This window comes from Melozone crissalis, unplaced genomic scaffold (assembly GCF_028551555.1).
Source record: "Melozone crissalis strain CALT ecotype California unplaced genomic scaffold, PUWL_Pcris_2 ptg000004l_1, whole genome shotgun sequence".
NCBI lineage: Eukaryota > Metazoa > Chordata > Aves > Passeriformes > Passerellidae > Melozone > Melozone crissalis.
The window spans coordinates 20,483,381-20,508,415 of NW_026535782.1; the positions used below are offsets into that span (position 1 = coordinate 20,483,381).

Below are 25,035 nucleotides of genomic sequence, written 5' to 3' on the forward strand. Positions count from 1 at the left end.
CAGTGAATTAGGAAATCTGAATGTTGCCCCTGTTGATATAGTGTGGTATAAATTCATGTATTAATATTTTGGTTGAACTTCTACTCCCATGAAAGTTCAGATATATTTTGGTGAGAACATTTGGGTTTTTAGAGAAATCTCTTTAAGACTAGCACATGTATAACCCATTGATTTAGCCTAGTAATCTTTTTCTGGAATAAAAGGCAGGATGGATAAGCAAAATATTTCAAGTGAGTTATTTTTAACGCTTAAAGTCTTCACATAAAACGTGTTTTTCATTAAAAAATAGCTGTGGTGCACAAAGTGTCTGTTCCACTCGTTATTTACAGGTGCACATCTGGTGACTCAGAAGTGTCATAGGATAAAAATACTATATTCTGTTTGCCTCTCTGCACAGCCAAAGGTAGCCAGTGGCCCACATAGCCATCTGAAAACATGGCTGAGTATTTCCCAATAGTCTGGCATTGGTGAAGAGTGTTAAGGAAGGATTAGGGCCTGGGATGATCAGTGTATGAGCCTTGTTAAAAGGTAAATTTCTTCCCTGGCATCCTGCTATTTGCCAAGGAGCAGTGAGAATTGAGCCAGGGAAGAGCACCTCCAGCATGACAGGGGCCTCAGCAGCAAGGGAGGGCAGAGGAGTACAGAGCAACTCTTGGTGCACCTTTGTTTAGGCTACGCTTGTAGCCTCTCTGAGCTAAAATCTCAGGTACTGCTATAGGATTAAAAAGGAAGAGCCAAACAGCATCCTGCTCTGTTAACGGGACTCCATGACATTCTATCCTGCCAATGTGTTTTAAAAAAAAGCAAGTAATGGTGCAGAAAAATCATATAACTGTGGTTTTTGAACATATTCTTGACTAAGTTTAGTTTTCAGATATGGGCTTCAAAAAGTAAGAGGGAAATATTGGTTTGTTAATAATCATTTGCTGAAGAATCTAGTTTTTTCATGTCCAGTAAAGAGCTGCAGCTCCTCAGGAAACACAGGACACTTTCAACAGCTGTCCTATAAATCAGATCTATGTTTGAGGGTGATCCATCCTCTAAGTAAGCACTTACTCTTTAGAAATAGCAAACCCTGTAAGTCTCTTGGGAGGAATATGTAGACAGGTATCACATAGCTGCCCAGGGATGTTTACCAGTTTCTCTAAGTGTTGTTTTTGTGACAGATTAAATCCAATGGTGAGCTGCTGATTAAAAACGTCCAGCTGCGGCATGCAGGGAGGTACACGTGCACAGCTCAGACAATTGTGGACAACTCCTCCGCTTCAGCTGACCTTGTGGTAAGAGGTAAGCTTCTCCAGGTAATACAGAAATGTGGCTGGCTTTCACCTAGACAAAACACGAAGATAAGGGTGTTTCTTATTGTTTAGGATATGTGATTTCTCATCAATGGATGGCAGAAATTAAAAGGAGAAGTCCATAAACAGGCAAAGTCATAAAAGTCTACTCAGGGTGCTGATTTGGTTGCAGACATTTGGAGGTCTAACTAAGCATGTGTTCTCCTGAAAAGAAGTAAAGATTTTTTGATTATGGGTGTTTTCCTTATGTGAAAGCAATATTTAGATAGTTTAATTTGGTGTTCAATATTAAATCATTATTAAAAATAGATTTCAAGGATCATTTCAATGTATCTCCTGGATACATTTCTAAGTCACTTCTCAAAGCTGTATGGATTAAATTATTGTGTAGAATACTAGGCCTACATTAAAAGGATTCTGAGTTTTCAAATTACAGAAACCAAGACATCTGAGGTTAAGTTTATCTCTCAGTTTTTCTCTGAGTCATGTCTGTTAAGCGTTACTGCATTCCCAAAATGCTGTTCTTGCTCATACAGTATGCACCCTACAAGACCTGTTACAATGTGAAGTTTTAATAGCATGAGTTAATGTCCTTTGGGCATTTTGCTTTCTTTTCTGCCTGTGGGCATAACACATTCTGAAGTGCTAATGCTCTGTTTTGCTGACAATTCAGAACTGATGTAACTTGTACATTCAGTTGCCTTGCTGCTGTGTTTTGCCCCACATTCAAGTCACATCACAGAGCTGTGTAGCAGCTGAAGTATAGCTAGTGTCATGGTTCTGAGCTTCTGTTATCTCAGGCTGTTGTGCACTTGAATATTTCTGCATTTAATTTTTGGCTGGGTATTAAGAGCCCATGAAATGTCATCAGTTTTGGATAAAATGTCAAAGCAAATATGGTAAGTGATAAACTACAGAATAGATCTGCAAAGTAAAAGAGTAGGATGTGTTCATAAGCCAAAGTATTATGTAAGCAATTCCTTTTAAAAATTAAAAGGCAAAGTGCTTTATCAAGTTTCTGATTCCCCTTCCAACTCATAATTAGAGTTTCTCAGAGACTATTTTGTAGAAGAAATTAGCGTTCATTTTGTTCTCAAAATTCAGATTCTAATGCAATGAACACAGTTCTGCTTACAGCTGCCATTTTTGTGAGTGTAAGACTCAGCATCTTACCAGGCCAAGAGTAAATATCTTACAAAATATGACAAATGTGGGATTGTAGTTTCACTGCATTGGTAAGGAAGAGGCAGCAGCAGAGAATGAAAAGAGCTATGTTCCAGAGCATCTCATCAGTGGGGCAGTAAAGGATAGGCCACTGTCACTGCAGGCACATGAAGATGTTTTGTCTGGTCACAAAACAATTTAACAGTTCATATGGGTTGTTCTATGTGATCTTGTTTAAATTGCTGGTGATGTTAGCCCACTGAAGACTATGCAGCCACTCTGTGCACCTACAGACCTCAGTGGCCGTGTGTTGGCCTCACTAGGGCAGTGTTACAGGTGTGCCTGCTTCCAGCTCTGGAATGTGGAATGCCTCCTGGATGTGCTTCAGGCCTGTGCTGTGGGTAGCTCCCTCTTGGTTGGACTGCTTGGAGGTTTGTCACCTGGATGCACCCAGTTCACTGACCCTGGTACCACCTTATCAGCACCTGGCTCTGCCCACTATATTTGGACCCAGTGGAACTGTGCCCCATTGCTAAAGCAACTACCAGCCTTGGGGTTAGTTTGGGTCCAGTATCAGCTTTCCTATGGAGCCTTTTCCTTTTCCCATGGCCCTTGGTGTTTCCTGAGACATGCCATTTTCAGAAGCTGATGGGGAGGGGAGAAGCTGTGAGAGGTATCTTTTGAAGAAGGTAGGAAGGTTGTTGGGACTGATGAACCTTTCCCCATAGCTTCCAGCCTGAGGGCTTCTGAAGTGAACAGTCTTGCAGGAGAATGCGTCTATCATCAAACCTTACGTGTGTGTGTCCTTAGAGCTGGGGTAGGAAATATGCATGTTGTCAGGATGGAGAGTTGACCAACAACCCTCATCTTAAAAATCAGTTCTTAACAACAATTTCTACTTCCTGCATCCCTTGTGAAGAGTAAGAAGCTGTTTCCACGTTCAGTGAGATATTTAGCCCTTACCTTGAAAGGAGATCCAAGGAATGAAATTGGTTGCTTGAAGGATATATTAATTGAAACCAAGGAACAGTCACATATGCTAGTACATGCTCTTGTTTCAGTTAGTTTCATTTGGGTCCTTTGACTCAGCTGTATGGAGAAAATAACGAGCTCAAGAGGAGCTGAAAATACATTTGGCACACTGTGTGTTTAGATCTGATGTAGAAATCTCCTTCCATTCTTTTTTGTTTTGTTTTGATTCTCTGTGGTTTCTCTGTTAATAGTGCAGAGAAATGAGAAATATATTATGGTACTCTTGGGGTTTTTAATATTCTCTAGGACATGTTCAATCAGGTTGTTGGATAATTATCTGAATCATTGGCATTTTATTATCTCTGAATGTTGAAGCAGAAAATACATTTCAGTAGTCCTAATGCATTGTATCTGTTTTTACACAACAGTTAATATGCATCAGATAACTGTGTATCATATAAAACAGAAGCACAATAACAAAACCAGAATTTTGTAGGAGCTTGGAACCTGATGAGGGGTTTACCACACTGGGGTAATATGAAGACCAAGAAAAATGGGAAGAGATCTATAGAAATCTCTTTTACAGTATGATTTTTGTCCAAAATAAGTGACAGGGTTTTCCACTTAATTTGCAGCCAGGGCCTAAATGGCACAAGCAGAAGTGTTGGTTAAAGGTAGGCCCCCAATAAGGTCAACATTAGGTGGAATTTGAGAAGGAAATTTTTTTGAGTTTCTTCTTGAGTTCAGTTTTATTTGGTAAAAAGAGCAGCAACATTTTCAAAGTATCATCTTTTCACTTAAAATTATCTCAATATTGATGAGGCAAGAATCATGGAAGTTTTATCTTGTAGTAATGAAATGCAAGAGCACCTGTCCTCTGAATCATTCCCTAGAGTATTAAATGCTGATGATCTTTAATACTTTCAGCACATTTAATTTGTTAATTGTACTGTTTTTTTCTTTTTCCAGGTCCTCCAGGCCCCCCTGGAGGTATAAGAATAGAAGAAATCAGAGACACTTCTGTAGCACTTACCTGGAGCCGTGGAACAGACAATCATAGTCCTATTTCTAAATACACTATCCAGTCAAAAACCTTTCTATCTGAAGAGTGGAAAGATGCCAAAACAGGTAAGAGTAATGCCAGAAGAAATAAAGATAGTAAGTTTAAAGTATGATTGTTAGAGGGTTTGACTAATCGGAAAGGAATCACAGTAGAAGAAACTAGGGATGCTCTTGATGTCTGCTGCAGGTTTACTTTCCTGTCAGTGTCTTGTCAACAGCATTTGCTGGGAAATTCTGTTCCCAGCATTTTGAAGGCCTGAACTGAATATGAAGAAATACAGAAAAGAGCCAGCCAGAGTTGCTGCTTGTTTTTTTGGCTTTTTCCTTGTTGCCTGAAACATTCAACGTCAAGTGCTGGAATCATAAAAATGTATTTATAGGTTATTTGGGTTGAAAAGTGGATGTCATTGTTTTTGTATTTTTTATGGAGAAAGCTGGGTAAAATTGTCTGCTTTTTCCTGGGAGCAGACTAGGTTTCAATTGCATTAAAACTGACACCTCTAGAGAAAACATAGCTAAGATTATCCTTCTAACCACTGGATGTCATCATTGTGCCACAAAATTGCAGTTAAAGAGGAACCTACCTGAGCACAGGACATCCTAACATATTTTTTTTTGCAGGATTTAACCTAAAAGCATAAATTTGTATGTATTTTAAGCTACTGGTATCTCTGAATGCCTTATGTGACAATTCTGTGTTGTCACAAGCTATACAGAATTTTCCTATCAATGTGTTTCACTATCCTATCCTTATAAATTACAACTTAAAAGCTTTCCTGTGGAATTAAGATATTACATACTCAGCGTTTCTAAATACTAATAATAATAATAGTTTCAGTGATTGTCTTCCATTTAAGTTTTCACTTGAAACTACAGACATGTAAGAAACAGACTGACATATTGAACTGAAAATCCATTACATTTTTTAGAGTAAAAAGTTAGATATAGTAAGGCCTTCTGCCTCAGATCAAATTTTTCTTTCAGACTATGTAGTATATGAAGTTCACTTGGATATGATTGCTTCCATCAGCCAGCACTGATATTTTTTATGTCAAAGAGGTTGGAAAATTAACCCAGAAGGTTCCCCAGCCCCTTCTTATCTCTTATATCATGTTTAATGGCTTCTTTAGAATAGATTTCTTTGAACGTTAAAAAAAATGTAGAAATTAGAGCTGTTCAAATAACTGATTATTTGGTTCAGTAAAAATGCATGCAGGAGGTAGGATCCTTTTAGACTTAGCTCTGCTTTTCTCAGGATAAGTTAATTTTATTTCTTATTCATTCTGTACTTTTCAATTAAAGAAAATAAGGAAATGTGAAGAATTTCAGGTGGCAACTGATACTGTTTTGTTTGTGCTGTGCATTATTGTAACTGGAAATGGAGGTATAGGAGTTAACATAAGTGTTGGTTTCAGATCTTCATTCTGTCTGACTCAGAGTAGACTTGAAACCACTCTTCTCACTTCTCGGGAAGATTCCCTACTTGCAATTTTATAGGCATGATGGGATGAAATTCTCCGCACCTCTGAAGTTCTCTGCTTCTCAGAATTACTGAGATAGTCTTTGAGACATGCAGTCAGACTTTGAATCTTACCCTGAAGAATGCTGAGTGGGTGGGACAGAGGAATCCAGATTGTTGAATTCCTTTTTAAAGACACAAACACAAAAGATATACATTATTAAGTTCTGAAAAGTTGACAGTAACTATTCTGGTGTTTCAAAGTCATTACTTTTTCATTTGAACCACACTTAGGAATTTTGTTAAATAGATGATTCCCTCAAAATAGGTAAAATCATCATAGTAACCATCACTGGCATCACTGCAAGCTTTTACCTAATTGTTGAGCTGCTCCCATTTTGATTCAGTGTTAACTTTCAGACTAATGAAGCATGATGAACAGCCAAATTGATCTGTCACCAAATGTTTAGGCTATCAGTTAATGCTGCTAATTTTCAATGTGTGAAACAAGAAAATATACTTTGGCATTGCCTTTTGGAAATACTGTTATTATTACTACTAATGTTATTCTCCCAGCCAAATCATTCATCTCAGGTTTCATAATACTGAGTGTATTTTTTGAAAGAAGTGTATTCTACTTCACAGCATGGAAATATGTATGAATGGATTATGTAATAAGTTGTTTGCATTTATGTTGCTCTTTCCAGTTAAGAGGATTCAGATTCTCATTGTGCCAAGTGTTAATAATGGATCTGGGAATCTGAGGGAAAGTAAAATTAAATTAAGAGATAAGATACCCCAGGAAGGACATGGAAATTATGTTAAATTTGTATCACTACTTGGATGACGTGAAAGGTTTGCAATAGCTTTACTGACTAAACAGTAAAATAATTTGAGTAAGGATGAGGGAGGATGGTGGTCAGGTAGAAAGAAAAATTGAAAGTCTGTTCCTTTCTCCTTCAAGACCTCCCTTTGGAATGAAATGTAATGATCATTAGGAAGAGGGAAGTGATGTCAACACCTAGTACTTACACTGTTGTTGCCTGTGTTTTTTGCAGGCATTGCATTTATATTTTAATTCCAAATCAGCTGCCTTTCCAGTGCAGAATATCTCAGTTCTCATCCTCCTCTGAACACAACACTCTAATTTGACAAACAACTCTTGTTTGTATAGAAATGAAAATCCTCTGTCTTTCCATAGTCACAGACAGCTACAGAAACAACCCCTATTGTCTGTGAATTGCAGACAGTCATGTGTTACTCATTTTACTTAAGATAAAGAAGCTTATCCTTAAGACAATTACAAGTCTTTTCACAGGAATTGCAGGAACATTTACATTTCTTGGTCAGAGCCAGATAGCAAGTTATAACATGCTCGCTAATTAGGTGCACCAAAATAGGCCTACATTTTATAAACCTCTCTTCATCAATTGATTGAACTATACATGTCAAGCCCTTGTCTGTCCATATAATGAATTTTTATTTTACTGTTTCTGCAATTACGAATTTCTCAATGCATATGTCTGTAGATAAAATGAAATTCTACAGCTGCAACATGTAATTAGTAAGGAAATCTCATAACTACATGTACTAGTTCACACCCAGTTAAAACTTACATGTCAATAAGGATTTATCCAAGATAGTGTCATAGTTTCCACATTCCCAGGCACTGATATGAGTACTCTTTAAAATGTTAATTCCTAATCTACAATGTCAAGTTTGCTTTAGCTTTCTCTGTGTGGTTGCAGAATAGTGCAAGTTTTGTCACAATCAACCACAGTGTTGCTGACCTAAGTGAGAAAATGCTGTTTTCTAAAGCATTTAATCTCTTTTTTAGACCCATCAGATATTGAAGGAAATATGGAATCTGCTACAGTGATCGATTTAATTCCATGGATGGAATATGAATTCCGGATAATAGCCACCAACACTCTGGGGACAGGAGAGCCCAGCATGCCTTCGCCAAGGATTAGAACTGAAGGCGCTCGTACGTAAACAGAAAATGTCAGGGTTTTTTTAAATGTGTTTCTTAATTTTTACACTTTTTTTCACCAATTTTGTAATCCTAGGTTTTACTCTAAAAAAAGCAGTTTATAAGATCCAATGTGCAGAGAATATATTTTCAGCCACCCACTACTACAGATTGTAGCGAGCAAGTACCAAACTATGAAGATGTGAATGCATCAAAGCAGACAGAAAAGAAACATCAAGATATGGCAAATTTGTCTTCATTACTGAAACAGAATCATACTGCATCTTTCAGGGATCCCCCACTGTATCTGTCAGCCAGGCAGTGTGTGTACGGGTGCGTGCACATGTTTGGGAGTGTGGTTCAGGACTTAGGAAAAAACATGCATGTATTTAACAAGGAAAATGTCCATTTGCCATTTGGTTTGTATTCTAAGTAAAGAATACATCACAGGATATATGTTCTACTGAATAATGCCAGTTTTTTGTGATTGCAGGTTTGGTCTGGTGTCTTCTTACGTCACGTCATGTATGTGACATTATACAACACAACGTACTCTCTTACCAGTCTGGTTGCTCAGTGATAATAGCTCAGAGCATATTTAAGGATATTCTTCAGGCTCAGGCACATCCTTTTTATAATGAATTCTCCAAAATGAGGACTTAGATGTTACTATTCCAGATAATACATTTGACTGTACAGAGGAGATAACAGTAGTTTCCTAGGGGGTAATGTATCACTGCACAAAGACCGTGTCCAACAAACCTGTATTCCACAGAGTAGCACCCACTCACAGTCTAGATTTCTCTACAATTGTTTCCCATAGCTTGAGTTTCGAAACTAAAAATGAAAAACCAGAGTGTGGAAAGCAACTTTTACAATTCCACCTGCTGGGTCATAACTTTGATTAGATTGCATTTTCAAAATAAAATGTATTTGCATTGTAAATTTCAAAACATTCATTAAAGACAAACTTGGTCCATTAAAATTTTGTTGCTTGGGGAGAAAGAAGATAAATTGGTTAAATTATTTTGGATAAGGAAGGAAAAGCCATGGAACTTTAATACTAAAGTCAAAGATAATCACTGCCTAGAAAATTGACTACTAGCACATGTTTTTTGACTCAAGAGCTGCATTTGAAGGCCCAAGAATCTACAGGAGAAGTCTGGTGCACGATAGGCATTTTAAAAATGTTAGCAAAGACACAGATAAGGAGAGAAATAATGGACTAGGGGTAGTGGGGAATGGGGAATAGGGGTGGTGTCCTGCAGTTTGCAGTGCGCTACGTTCATGGCATTTTTTGTAGCCTCCCCAGAAATGGCATACTTTCCAATTTTGTAGCAGGATGTACCTCTTTTGCAAGAAGTGGTCTATTTAGTCTGTTCTCTGATTCCCTGGGCGTAGCACCCTGCCCTGGCAGACTGTGTGACAGTTTTTGGCAAACCATGCAAAATGGTAGTATAGTCTTCTTAGGCATCAGTCAGCACTCATTGTCGTGACAAAATAGGGTATAAATAATTTACAGTTTACAGATTAACTTCTGCACCCAAGTGTGTTTTCTACCAGGAGCTGATGTTTGTTTTAAGCAACAGTAGGATTTGGGTTGTACAGTCAATGTCAAAGGTACTACAGAAGCAGTATGCACAACTCTGTGCATTTTAATATAATTCTAAAAGAGGTAAATAACAAACAAAAATCCATTTCTACATATTGTAGTTATTGTTAACATTTTCTGTGTTAAACAGCAACAGTGCTGTGTCTTTGTTGTACTATGTGGGTGACAAATAATGTCTGTTACACTTAAAAGTTGTCAGCATCTTTTTCAGTTTGGAAATCTCTCTTCTGGTAGATAACTAATTTCAATAACTTATTAACATGCTAAGACTGTGGGCAATGTTTTTTATTTTAATGAAGCAGCTTGTTTCATCAATAACATTTCACAGTGATTTCTTGAAATTCAATGAATCAAGGGCTGGTTTTATGTATTTTAGCTTTGGGGTGCACTAGAGTAATTGTCTAAGTTAGTTATCTGGTCTTAACAGAGAGAGAAACCTGGGTTTAATGGTTGGGAGAATGAAGAAGATACTTTTGAAAATAATGACTTGTTAGACTTTAAACAGTCAGGGTTTTTTCTGTTCTTTGGCAGCCTGTCTTTCTATCTTCCTGGACTACTTAAGCATTCTAGCAACCCTCTGCTTCTAACATTGCTCTAAAGCTATATATTTATAATAGATAGTGTGACTACAAGGTCAAGTGACAAACTCCAGCTTTCTCTCAAATTGTCATATGTATGTTTAGTCTTGATCTCCACTAATTTATTTTCAGAAAGGGCAGGAATAAATAATGCAAACCATGCACTGAATGCTGATTTCAATTTCAAATTTATTTTTACATACTTTTATCCTGTCTGAAAACATTAGTTCTGCTCTGCTTTGTGTTCCTCTTCAGTTGACCCTCAGAGAAGGCCTCAGCAAATCTCTTACTTACATAGTGCTTGAGCACCATGACTTATGGCTTTCACTGAGTAGTAGAGAAAATGCCCAATCCCATCTGAATCTTTTTACATAAAGAACACATTAATTTAGGTAGGGCATATAGCTCATACATACATATCTGAGGCATAATTATTGCCCTGTAGATAAGCTATAACATCCTAAGTTTTCAGTGGTACATTATGTGTCCATATTGAGTTACGGCAGATGAATACACAAACACCACAGAGGATAGCAACAGAATCATTGCACTTAGTGCAAAGAATCTGAGAGAAATGACAATATAGGAATGATTTATAATAGAGTCTTTGAAAGTATCCCACTTTACCACCCAGCTGTGCACCAATGATAGATCAACAGATCATATTTCGTTACACAGAATATCGGTGTAAGATGCAATTAGTAAATTATAAATTGCTATGCCAGTTTTGCTTAGGTACATCTACCCATCCTGAACAGGACTATCAAGAAGACATGTGCTACTAATCTAGAATACAGTTAGGCTGCCAGTGCTTCAAAGATAGACCTATGGATTTAACCTTACACACAGGAAGTAAATCCATTGAAGTAGGTGTAACTGATCACAGTGTATTGAGGTAATGACACATGCAAGTCCACGGTGCTTGAGCCCCTGGCATACCAACATCTGAGAAAGCACGAGAAAAATACACAGTGTGCTTCTCTTAAAACTTATAAGAAATTTTCCATTCCTGATTATTCAATTAAATATTTGCAGATAATACAGGGAGAAGGAAGAATGATTGCTAGCTATGGTTACAGCTGGCACATTTCCTGAAGCAGTAGCTATATGTTAGTCTTGGCAGATTGCACACCATCATTACTTTAATTGTGTGTGCCACGTGTGCTCATTGGCCTTGCAGCTGTCTGCTGCATTCTTTGTAGTAATTGTTCTTGTCTCTTCTGTTTCACTAGCTCCTAATGTGGCTCCTTCTGATGTTGGAGGAGGGGGTGGAAGCAATCGAGAGCTGACAATAACATGGATGGTAAGTATTGCGCATGCAAGATGGCATGAAACCTGTACTGTCTTATATCTGATCTTGCTCCTCCTCAAACCTGTGAATGGTTGGTCTCTGGGTCTTGTGAGAGCAGGATTTGTATATAATATATGGTTTTTCAGACTTTTCTCATGAAAAAATACATGAAAAGGAATTAGGAAGAGAGTACCTTAGGGGTTTATGTGTTGGACGTTTCTAAAATATCATCTAAAACATTCTAAAACAAAGAGTTTGTAACACATACTGACTGTGATAATGCATCATTAAAAGCAGACTTCATTCTGCTATTGAAGCAATGGTTTTGAAAACTTACCTATACTGTGGACATACCTAAAGCGGTAAGGGAAAATCAAGTCGCAGCACAAGTGAGGATAAGGATTTATAAACAAGGTTGCATAGGTAAAAGCAGCATGAAAGAGAGAACTGAAATCTACTGCAGGATATTTGGGGAAGCTAGGGAGAAAAAATAAAAAAATGATTGTTGGATTCATGTCAGAGCCTATCAGTATCCAGGAAAAACAGAAATACAGCAGCATTACCTCTGGCAAAGAAGGATGGTTGCGTTATGCTTGAGAAAATTACCAAGTTTGTTTTCTTTTGACCTCTCTGTTCACTGTTGTAAGGCTATGAGATACATGTGGCACATTATGCCATTTGTGTCTTCTGGGGAATAGTTGTTTCATAGGTAGCAGCTGAATTGCCTCTAGGAAGAGTGCTTTTTCTTGGGGGAAGTAATGTAAAGATGTCATAAGTCCAATTGCATGTATGTTGTATAGGGACTCTCCTTATGAATATGCAGTTTTTCATCCATAAGCATATTTCCTTCTTTTTGTACTTCGGATTGATCACATACCCGTGAAAGTTCTCAAGTATGACAGAAATAGCCAGCCATGTCTTTGAGCTATCAGATTTGTGCTTTCCTGGCTGAGTTTTTTGGGGGATTTTGGGGGTTTTTTTTTGTTTCTTAACTGAGTGCAAAATATTTATTCAGTATTCCTAAGTGTTTTAACAGTGAAGAAAAGATTTTTAAGTGTCTGAAAAAAGAGGTCCACAGTTCTGTTACAATATATTGGAAAGGTTGGAATTTCCCCTAATAATAGGTTAGGAAGTAAATTGGCTTAATTCTGGTCTCTTTATTTTTGAAGAGCAAAAGAACACATGCAATGGGCAGGTGCAGAAGACCTAGATTATTTTACTTAATAAGATTTTCTTCTAAAAACTTTAACAAACTACAGAGCTGCTCCTGGCATTGTATATGAAGACTGGTACTCATGGCATTTCCAATACAGTGATAACTTGACCGTGACCAAACTAAACAAAGAAAATATAATCAGGAGAAAGAATAGTGACTAATGCAAGACCAGAAGTACAAGACCAGTTTAGTATTTCCTGTAGACCCAGGCAGATTTTTATTCTCGTTATTTCTCTTGCCTAATGTTATGCTTTTCACATCTGTTCTGGGTAGCTCCTTTAGAGAGATAAATTAAGCATGGCTTCAAGTATTTATTTCCCAAGAATCTTCTATCCTATGTCTAGCAAGAGTTTTTAAATAGAGACTTTAGGTTCACAGAGTCTTACAGACAACAATATGTCTATCTGTAAGGCTAAGATAAAAATACATATTGATTCCCCCAAATGTGCTGGCATTTGCATATGCTACTCTAAATAAGTTACTAAATAAGTTACATATGCTACTCTTAATTAAGAAGAGAACAAAATGTATGGCAGGTTCACATGTTGCTGCCAACCCCTTTTCAGCTTCTTCTATGATTCATAAGCCCAGGTTGAATGAGACAGCCAGAGATGCAATCAAAGCTCTTCTAAGCCTTTTTTTGAAAGAGGAACTGAGAAGGAGAGCTAGGAGTGGCATGCCCATTCTTCCTCATTTTTCCCCATTTGTGTTTCCTTCTCCCCTTTTCTTTTATAAACTTTTCAGTGAATTCTACAAACTGTTCAGCTACTTATTATGTGCAGCCATTGGAGAGAAAGCTGCTTTCAAATTTCAAATTCTTCTGAAAGAGTATAATTTTATGTGCCATTCCTGGCTTTCTAAAGTTTGCTCTGGCTGAAAATCATTCTGAGGCTAGGGCCTCATCCAGTCTGCTTACTTTGGCATATGAGATCGAATTCTGCTTTATTTTAAGCAGCTAGTTACGGAGATAGATTCAGAAGATCAGCTACATGGAAGTTTCAGAAAACCTTGCTCAGAGTCTCTCCATACATGTTGGCCAAAGTGCTGCAGTAGTGGGCAAACACCTAAAGAGAATAATTACTTTTTGTGTCACTGTTGCAAGACCTTTGCCTCAAGATAATCTATTTCACCTCTGTGAGGTTTCCATTAGGGAAACAGGTGATGCAGAAAGCTTATTTTCAAAGGATGCTTCTGATCAACCTCCTGATGCACAGATGAATGATGTGATTTTGGCTGGTTGGATGCAGTGTCTAATAGTTGTGGTAAAAGCTCTATGGACTGAGAAGGGATCACTGAAAGTAGAATGTTATAAAAGAAGAAAAATCCATATGGCAGATTGTCTTCCTTAATTTTGTATTTTCCAGTATTCCTAGGTATAGGAAATCAGCTGTAGTTTTAGGAAATACTTTGGATAGGTACCTTTAATGCCTGTACTGAAAGTGGAAGTCATTTCATTAAAGGATTTTCCAGTTAGAAGCTAGGTAGTCCAAATCAGCATCTGGATCCTCTCCACCGTCAGTGAAAAGTGGTAGGATGAGTCATTCTTTGAATGTGTCCATCTTTCTTTGTCAGCTGTGACAGTTGCCTAGGTGACAAATTTTCAGCAAATTAATATAATTTGGGCCAGCCACATAGATTTTCTCTTCACTGTGATTTTTTGCAGGAATATGCAAAAGAATCCACACGTACATGGACTCCTATACTGGTATAATATGTCTGTGTTACATATCTACTGTGCCTCATTCCTTAGGTTCTTTTTTTGCTAGCTGCAGCTGTTTTATTACACAATTATTCTTGGTTTCTTTCTGTGGGAGATAACATGATGTGTGTTGCACTGAGTTCAGATGAGGAAAAAGTTATTAAAATGTTTTCCTGGTAAATGCACTAATACTGGAGATCTAACAGGGCCTATTTTAAAGGGGGTGGAAGCAAGCCATTGAAGGAAACAGGATGAAATGGAGGTTTGGTTCAGTGTTTTTACAATATACATATCAATGCTTTCTGCATTATTTATATTTAATTCTAGACCTAGCTGTTTAGCAAAAATTAACATTTTATTTTTTTGTCTCTACAGCCTTTGTCAAGAGAATACCACTATGGCAATAACTTTGGTTATATAGTGGCCTTCAAGCCATTCGGTGAGAAAGAATGGAGAAGAGTTACAGTTACTAATCCTGAAATTGGCCGATATGTCCACAAGGATGAATCAATGCCACCTTCAACTCAGTATCAAGTAAAAGTGAAAGCTTTTAACAACAAAGGGGACGGGCCATTCAGCCTCACTGCTGTCATTTATTCAGCACAAGATGGTGAGTAAATGTTCCAAATGAGTTTTACACTGTGGGTCCAGATCAGCACTACCAACGTCAGTAGAACCTGGTCCTTGACACTGATTACTGTAGCAGGATACATCTTCAGCAGGGAGGTTGTGCATTGCCTGCACAAAACTCTTGTTCTGAACAGCCAGCTTCCCCTTTTTGCTTTCTGTGTGTTGCAGAGCACTTGGCTGTACTTGCTGGCAATGAGCAATACACAGCAGAATGCAATATTCTTCAAACAGCTTGTTAAAATATTTAAGAATATAGAAAAAAAAAATTCTTCTCTTCACTTAGTGGTTGCCTAAAGCATTTAGATCTTTATTCAGCAATGTCTCTGTGATCCTAATACATGTATTTGACATATCTTCTTCTTAACAGACCACACTAAAGCCTAGTATATTAGTAGATCAGTATCAGAATTTAGCCCAAAATTGTGAAGGAATGATAGTTCAGTTGTATCTAGTTACATTTCCATCATGTTTAGAGTCTCGTATAAATTATCCCTGTTACATACTTTATTCTGGTTTGCATGTTGGAGCTATCAAGTCAGTAATTTAATAGAAACCTTTTTCACATTCCATTAAAATATTTTTTCTTAATTCTTACTGTAATTGTTTCACATGCTGTGATCTTTAGGATTGAAGTTTGAATGACATTTCCAAACTTAGAAGAAGAGAGAAAGTACTGGAAGAAAGTTTACTTAAAATCAGAAGAAATATATACAACATCTTTAATTGCATTATCATCACTCAAGCCTGTTCTAAAAACATGCAGTTTATAAATTTCTGCCAGAAACCCAAAGAACTGCTAGTATTTTTCTTTCTGTAGAGCAAAATCTCCACACAGTCAACAGATGTGGACCAAAGAGCCAAGAGGAGGGAAATGATAACAGGGCCACATTCTCACACTTCCCGTTCTGTTCTGTACTCTGTGTACTTCATGGAAGATTTATGTCCATGGTTCCCATTAGCACTGATGGGAACTTCACTCACAAATCGGCCACACACAGAGAAAGGACAGAAGAGTCCTCAATACAAACTGGCTGATGGGGATAATGCTAATCTTTTTTCTCAGGAAAGCACACCTTAGCAAATCATCTTCAGCAGCTGCTGCAACAACACAGAGGGGTTTTTTTGCAATTGTATAAGTGTTAGTAAATAGCTGTGGTGTAATGAAAGCAATATCAGTCAAATTACACTTAAGTATCCATCCCTGCTCAGAGACTTTATCGACAACTGACTGATAAGCTCCCACATGTTTATGTTAGGATTATCCATACCATGTCAGGAGTGGCAAGTGTGTTTGTATGGTCTTCAAGTTCAGGGAAATGTTAGAGCCTAGTAGCTCAAAAAGACAGAGGAAAAGCAAATGTGCAGTAGTGCCAGCTTCTAGATAAAGGGGTCACTTGAGTGGCTGCTGATGTTCTAACACAGACTTTAGCAAAGTCCAGATACCTGATAAAAATGTTTGTGGTTAAATGATGCCATATGCAGACTGCAAAAGAAATAGAAGCTCAGTAAACCTACTCCTTTGCTTTCAAGCACAAGAGCACAAACCTTACCAGTAGTGCTCACAGCTCCTGTGTGGAGCTGTGACCCTGACTACTGCCTATATCCAATCCAGGAACTTCAGAGCAGGTTAGAGGGAATTTTTCCAAGGGGCACAATGGAAGTTACTCTAAAAAGCATTGAGGAGACAGTTGTCTCCTGGCATCAAGACATGAACAAAATCACTTCCATACCTTGTAGCATGCTTACTGGCTGCCAGCCTGAAATTTCTATAGTTTTGCTTAGAGGATACCTGTGTGATGACCAATATATTTTCAGTGGAGAGAATATAATGTGACGACCACATGATTTCTCTTTTTATAGGTAGAAATAGTGAATTAGAAGGCTGGAGGAAAGCAGCTGATGCCATCTTTCTGGCTCAGAAGAAGCTGCAAAATATTTATAGAACATAAATGACAAATAGGGATGTAAATTATCTGCAGCTCATAGACAAGCATGAGCAGATCAAATATTGTTAGAGTATTGTATCAGCAAAAGCCCTGGCAGCTGAAACTTTTCAGTATGAAATTTTTTGGAAAGTTCTGTAATGGATACAGTAGAGAAGAGTCTGACAGTGATTTGGGAGTAGATCAGATGATCACAACTATTCCACCTATACTTCTGTACCTTTGAATCAGCAAGTGATATTATTACTGTTAAACAACAAAATTTCTCAAAGGTATTAGGGAAATCTTAAAGCAATATGGTAATGCAATATTCCATACAGATGTGTATAAATATCCATATATACATAAATATAGTGACAGCTTTTCCTCTAAGTTGTGTATTCTACAACAGATCTATGTTTCTCTAGTTGTGACTCTGGGCATTGTTATTCCCTTCCAGTGGCTAGGGAATTTCTGTGTTCCCACAGAACAAGCCAAGTTCCATGTCTGACAACTGCTAGTCATATCTGCCATTGCTAGTAGTGAGTAATGATTGCTAGTAATGAGTGCACAGGTCTCTTGCTTATCTAAATTCCTGTCATTGTGAAAACAATTTTGCAATAATGTATAATTTTTTAATTAGACATTTGCATTATTAACAGCCATTGAAAGACAATTACAAATGGTAACTTTGCATATAAGATTATTTTGTTACCTAGGATACTTTTCATGAGAGATGTTAGTGATTTTTTTCTTAACAGTGTCTGTTTTGATGCATAGTTGACTGGATGCCCAGTTGGAAGATTAGGTATATGAAAGCTTTCCTCAGCTGGGGCTGCCATGCCTGTCTGTTGCAACTTGTTTCAAGAGGTTCGCGACAGAGAACTGTTGTTAAGTTGGAAACCTTTATCTTTTACAGACATTGCTAAGTTTATGCCTTTCTTTATTCCTTACCTCATTTAAAATTCAAGCAGCAGTGAAATTAAACTAAGCCCTGGATAAAGGTCTATCACATTATGATAGACTGTACTCTATGTTGTCTGCTGTTCAGAACTAAGAATGCAAACAAAATCAACTTTATGATGGATGCCTTACTGAAGGGTGCTTTGGATTATTTCACAGCTCTGTTCAAGTTTGTATGTGCCACTGGACAGCTGTGTATCTAATATCTGCTCTCACAAAAAAGTATGTTTTATTAGGACTCAGCAACATACATGAGTATTTGTGTGTAACCAACTAGAAAAATCTCATGTATATAATATGTGAGCTGCTGCTCCATTTAGTAAAAGATCACTAGATGCTTCAAAGGCTTTATCAAAGGCTGTTATCAGTTTACACAAATTTCAGCATGAAATCTCTTGAAGCGTAAAAATACATAGTCTGAGCCAAGTAACAGGATCATCACTTTGTTTTTACAGAGTCATTTTCCTCACAGATCATCACTGGACTTGAATTTTACTCAAGAAAAAACAGATTAAACACTAACACTTAGCTCAGTGATGTCAGGAAAATTATATAAAATACTGAAAATAGTATAAAATACTGAAGTGAGAAGAATCCCTGTAAACAAGTATAACAATACCACAGGATCAGATTGAATGTTTAACATATGTTTCATCTTCCAGCTCCGACTGAAATACCTACAGATGTGAGTGTAAAGGTTTTGTCATCTTCTGAGATGTCTGTTTCTTGGCACCATGTTACTGATAAATCTGTGGAGGGATATCAGGTGAGTTTAGTAGCGACACTGTCAGTCCATTTATTAATTTATTGTCAATAGTTATAGCCAACAATAGTTCCTACTCTGGCATGCCATCTCTTACAGTTTACTTCTCTTTAGTTAGCATGTTCCGTGCAGATTTTGCATCTCGAGGAACAGATTATTTTTGATGTTATGTACTTCATAACTAAAATAGATTAAGAAATGTATATTGGCACTTTTCAACTAACAAAAGGCACCATTATTTCCTGAAAGAACATTGTCTCTTTCATGTAATTGAATGCTTACCTATAACTTCTTAAAACATATTGAAATTAAATTTTGGGTGTAATTTCCAACACATATGCAAAATTGTAACTAACTCTGGCCCACTTAAATTACCAGCAGTTATTAATATATTTCACCCACAAACCCTACAGTAAGATTTTGACAAATGTCAAAATCCAGTATAACAGAGACACTGCTATTATGCAAGACAGTGATGTTTTCTTGATGTTTTCTATGCTCTGCATGAAAAAGAGCTTCAGGGTAGGTTCCATCTGGTCCATCTCAATGATGGAAAGAAAGTGAAAACTGTTCTTGTCTTTCTGCAGAGATGACAACAACCACAGGCTGGGTCTAATGAGAAATGGCCATGTGGTATTCTAGCAGGGAATTCTTATCATCCATGCACAGTAGATGCTGGCAAGCTCTGCAGTCTGCTTACTTTGGCTGCAACCCAAAATGGGGGTTTGGGTCTTTAGTTTGTTAGTGACTTCCTTGGGATTTAAGTTTTCAAGTACTTGAAGATATCCTCTATGTTCCAAAATAAGGACATGCAAATGAGTAGCAATCTCATGGAATGTATTTTTTAATTAAAATCTATTCATTAATAATTAATACTTGGTTGTTTTTATTTCCTGATTTCTGTTTCTGTCTCCATGAGATTTATGTAAAACTTTTTGTGGTACTGTAACAAGAATAGTGTCCCATGTAAAGGTCGATTTTATACAGTACAGACATAAAGTCTTAAAATTACAAACAGAAGGCACTGGGGTTTGAAATTGAGACACTAATATCAGTGGTAACTCCTAATTTACTCAGACAGCCCAATGGCTTGGTGTCCCATGGGGATTTTACAGTTAGAATAGGATGGACAGAGCTGGGATCTGTGAGCTGAGCCTGGACAGCCCTGCAGCAGCACTGCACTCCCAGGCTGGACAGTCTGCCCAGACACTTCCATGCAGAACACACGCTGGGCAGGCATGCACCAGGGGACTTCAGGAGTGTAGGGAGTGGCAACTGGTGGGGAGTGGCAGCTGCTCTCTCTGGTGATGGGACAGTAATAAATGATGCTGATTGAGGCTGGGATTACAGTTGTGATACATCATGAAGATGGATGTTCAGAGCTGTAGTAGAGAATAGAGTAGTAGAGCAGGAGGAGGAAAGATAAATGTGCAAAGTACATGGTAGGAGAATATGCCCATAGGCAACACATGTTTGGCCTTTTTTTTTTAATTTTACCTTATTTGACATAAGACATCTGAGTTGTGTCAGGGGACATCAGGGGAAGAAGAGAGGAGAGAGGATTTAGCAGGAAAGACGAGGATGAATGGAACAGTCAATAGAAAAAAAAAAAAGAAAGAAATGTGGGGGGTCTTTGAGCTGAAAAGAGAATAACTATTAGAAAGGTGGGATACCCTGGGAATGGACTGTTTGCTACATGGACTATGGATGTCTGAGTTGTGGCCTTCTTTTGATAGCTGTAATGTAACTTCATCCACCTATTCCTGGATAAATACACTTTCACAAATCCAGCATGAGCTAACTGGCTTGTATGTGTACAGTGAGGAACTACATTAGAATATAAATTTCTTCCTTTTTCCCCCCCTCTTTTTCTAAGGCAATCTTCTGATTATCAGGACTATGTAAAAGATCCCATCTGGCTAGACAATAAATAGACTGATAGTCCCAAATTACTGCCCCACAATTCTCAATAAGGTATTAATTCTGAGATATTTTTCCCCAAACAATCACCAGTCTTACTCTAGCAGAAAGGAAGGCAGCAAAAGGAAAGTCCATGCTTCTTCACTGAGAATAAAAAGAAAGACTTGTGTTCCTGAAAATCAAAACCCCCATGAGTCCTGAAGGAGCCATAGGACAGGGCAAAAATAGAGAGGGTTTTTCTGGAAGGTTAAGGCTGCAGATAGCATTTTTGAAGTTGCAATAAAAGTTGTGGTGAAAGGAGTATTCAAAGTGCATTATAAAATTCTAATGACTATCTCTGGAAGGCTCTGTGTCTATTTGCATTGATAAATAGTTACCTTTAAATTACTGCTCCAGTGTAACAGAAGTTAATAGAAACCATCATTCACCAGAGCACCTTCTCAGTTTCCTTTTGGTCTTTATTATTTCTAGAAAATTGCATAATTGACTTTTTTTGAATGCTAGAGTTTAAGAGGTGGGAGTGCCCTGAGCAAAGAACCTGAGGTATTTCACCTGTGACACAATGCTTCTCACGCCAGGAGGAGTCAGGTTTTCCTGACACTAATGCATTCTGTCAGGATGACTGCCCCCATGGTGATGAGTGTGAGCTGATAGATTATTCCATTACAGAGGAGTATCCTCAGTTCACACTTAAAGAAGAGATAAAGTATGAAAACTATCTCCATCCATATAGAGAACTTAAGATTGATGAGTTCTGACAATAGACTGCTGATAGCCACATCTCTGCAGGGCATGCAGCACAGTGACACTATTCTTATTTTGCATTGTTTCTATGCACTAGATGTAGGTTTATTTTACTAAACAAATTTATCACTACTCACCACCCTTGTCTCTTCTAGACTGAATATGCTATTAGCATTCTTTCTCAATATGAGTAAAGTGTATTTTTGTGTCAGTCATGCATAGAACCTTCAAGAATACGAAAGCTTTTGTTTCATGATACTTACAGAAACAGTTTCAGTATATTAAACTTTAATAGAGAAGAAGACCATGAAAGACAGGTTTTTCCCTGATTTTAGCATAGAGGGATGCATGATGGCTAAGGCATTCCTTCGCACAAATCACAATTGGCTTATTTCCCACAAAAATTCTAGAGCTTGGTTGAAATCTCTTTCTGTGTTCTCTGGGAACTCATTGCCTGTGGATTACCTTAACGAAGTAAATGCAGAGCACCAGGAATAAGAAGGCTGTCTGGGGCTGCTATATAAGCTCTTTAAAAAAAGAGAGTCGAGCTATTCAGTAGATTGGGGAAATGTGATCCCTTGAAGCAATGTGGCATTTAATTCCAGAGGCAAGAATGAAATTTCCAAATTATTTCAAGAAAGTTTGGAATTATTTAAAAATAAAGTGAGAAATGTAGGAATGGTATAAAGAAGAGAGTAGTTTTCTTAGCTTCAGGGAAGTAGCATTTTTTTTTCTTTTCCAGGAGTTGTTAAATGGTCCAAATATATAAATATGGCTGTATATTAGAGAAGAACTTTCTGTGTTCATGACATATAGCTCACACAGTATAGGAGTAAAGTTCACAACATTACAGCCAATGTATTTGGGATTTAAATTTTATTTAATTTTTTAAATTATATTACTTCTGTCTGAAATGTAGTATGTTCTCAATTATGAAATTTGCATTTTCATTCATTTTTCTCGCTTATCTTGTTTCATGCTCCATGTTACTCTTGTATTACACCATTAGCCTCCCTGTACTGTAAATGAACATTAAGACTGTTAGAAGCTTTGCGAGGCAGAGGAATAAAAAGGCTTCCAGAATATGCCACATGATTAATAAAAGCTTCATATAAAGTGTGTTTTCTATCTTTAGGTAAAGCTGTTACTTAATTGGCGTGATAGATCATACTAAAAAATGTTAATTATTTTTCAGTGGCCAGCTAAAATCAACAACAAAGCTACTATTGGTCCTGTCATGGTTAATAAACTTTTGGCCACCCAGAACTTTACATTCTTTTGCTGCAGGCTAGGAACTTGTTTGAACTTAGAGATAGACATGACGTTCTCTAGCTCCTGATGTACACGCCCTCTCTCACCTGAGTCAGCCACTTACTGTTAACACCTTATGGTGTACAGCTGGTTACATTCAACAAGACCTGCTTATCTACAATAATATGTTAATTGTATTCATATAAAAGAAACTCTGACTTGAAGATCACTATCAGACCTTCAGCTGAAATGGCTATCACACTTTCACATCCATGCCAGTTTGAAACCATTCATCTGGTGGAGGTTGCCGCTCTACTGCTGAGGCCTGCAGAATGGACTGAGTGCAGAGTCCTCATTTTAGGGTAAGGGCTGTTTACTTGGGAAAATAGCCACCTTTACAAGTGTGAATTTTATGAGTGTGATTGTCTAAATTAAGGAAAACTGATGTTTAGGATGCTGATGGATGATACTTGCTAAACAAAATGCAGGACATACATTTATAGAACTGAAGATTATCTTTTTGTGCTGGCTGGAAATCAGGTGTGCAAGCTGAACTTAAAAAGCTAATCCAATTTGGTCTGCAGATACAGCGTGATTCTTCCTTGCAGCAGGAAAGAGTGACAAAGGCCACTAAGTTGTCATATTTGTAATAATCAGAGTGAGTAACCTGTAACACTGGTGGGAAGGACTGTGGCAAAAAACACTGACAAGAGACAAGCTCCAAGAAGTATTTAGTTGACAGTAATCTCTGGGTAGTGATACTGTTCTCGTGTACAAAGACATTTGAAGTAGGTATAGAGAAATCCACTGCTAAATCCCCTGGATCTCTCATTATTCAACCACAGCAAGTGTTCTAAGATAAAAGAAAGCAATATTTTTATTAAATATTGTAATTTAAATGTAAATAGGAGAAAATAAAGCCTCACTAAACAAGGACTGTACCCACAACTTGTAAAGAACTTTTGATATTAACACTTTGAAAGACCATCAGTTCTTCTAACCTATTCCTTAAATAAAGTTTTCATGGACAACTAATGTCAGAAAAACAGAAGGTTAAAGCAGTGGCTATTTAAAAAAAAAGATGACAGGATACCAATAATGTCTTACAAAGTAAGATTTTTCCTAGAGCCTGAATTTACCAACAGTATTAACTTCTTCCTCAAATATTTTAAATGCCCTCATACACAACATACACAAAATTCATTATGAAGTCAGACAGAAGCTGAGCAGAAATGCTGAGGGTGAAAACACTCAGAACAAAATGCAATGGGCACGGCTTTCTGCTCTTTCAGGTTTATGCAGTAATTTAGTCTTATGCAAATAGTTATAAACCAGACAAAAGCCAGAGACTGACAGTTTTTCACTCTCATTTGCATCTCACAAGGCCATGCAGAATAGGACCCTGTGTATGTGAGGGACTGTGTCGGAATGGCATCATTTCATAGGAATTACAATGTTTTCACCTGGTACTTTGGAATGCATAATGAATTAAAGTAGGATGGAACAAGTTCTTGGGGGAAAAAAAAAAAACCCTAATGGAATTTCTGTGTACTCTTAATTGGCTTTGTTGTTTAAGGTGTTACAAGCTTACAGTAGTGTTTTTTGCATACTGTAAGCATTCTGATGTACTACTTCATCTACTTTGACAAATGTTATATGGTGCTATGAAACCTAATCAAGTTTAGCTGCAAACCTCTAGAAAATGGTTACATACACCTATCCAGACCTACAATGCAGCTAACATGACTGAATACTTTGCTTTCCATAGATAAAGTACAAAAGGCCTAAATTTGTAAGATATTCAAAACAAAACACACTCAGAGATTAGTCTCTGCTAGTGTAAGAAAATAATACTAAAGTTCGGAGTAGAATGCAAAAGCAAAAGAGCAAGAAGAAAAAATTCTTGTTCTTTGAAGGCATTATCCATCTCCCAGGCTTCTAGTGACTTTGCTGGGAACAAGTTAAACCACTGTGAGAAAAGCTTACATAATAAATTCTACACTTATTTCTGCTTCTTTATGCCTATACACAACTTGGTTAAAGTCACAGCCTGTAGAAGGAATTCTATGCTATTGCTGTTAGATTTCTTTAGCTGGCTTATATCTGAATATACAATATAGAAATACATCAGTTTTTATAGAATTTCTTTATGATTAAATATGTTAAATTTAATCCTCCAATTGGCATGCTTACAGATTCGTTACTGGGCTGCTCATGATAAAGAAGCAGCTGCACAGCGGGTACAGGTGAGCAATCAAGAGTATTCAACCAAACTGGAAAACCTGAAGCCTAACACTCGCTACCACGTGGACGTGTCTGCCTTCAACAGTGCAGGCTATGGACCTCCCAGCAGCACCATTGATGTTGTCACAAGGAAAGCACGTAAGTAAATGGAGCATTAGGTCAAGTACAATCATGTCCATCATGTTTTCAAACACGGCTTCTCATTCATATACCAAATGTTCTCGCCTCATGTGGCATTGCTGCTTAGTCTGAAAATTTCTGGTGAAATTTTCCTT

At 37.4% G+C, this 25,035-nt stretch overlaps 1 protein-coding gene across 1 annotated transcript in view; it reads left to right on the forward strand.

Moving 5' to 3' along the window:
* CNTN1 (contactin 1) overlaps positions 1-25,035 on the forward strand; it is a 204,462-nt gene that overhangs the window by 166,722 nt on the left and 12,705 nt on the right. Inside the window, exons 15-21 of the mRNA XM_054271979.1 lie at positions 1,167-1,287; positions 4,404-4,562; positions 7,793-7,942; positions 11,350-11,420; positions 14,699-14,933; positions 18,501-18,604; positions 24,712-24,898. Of these exons, the coding sequence (XP_054127954.1) occupies positions 1,167-1,287; positions 4,404-4,562; positions 7,793-7,942; positions 11,350-11,420; positions 14,699-14,933; positions 18,501-18,604; positions 24,712-24,898 (1,027 nt within the window). The remainder of the gene's footprint in view (positions 1-1,166; positions 1,288-4,403; positions 4,563-7,792; positions 7,943-11,349; positions 11,421-14,698; positions 14,934-18,500; positions 18,605-24,711; positions 24,899-25,035) is intronic.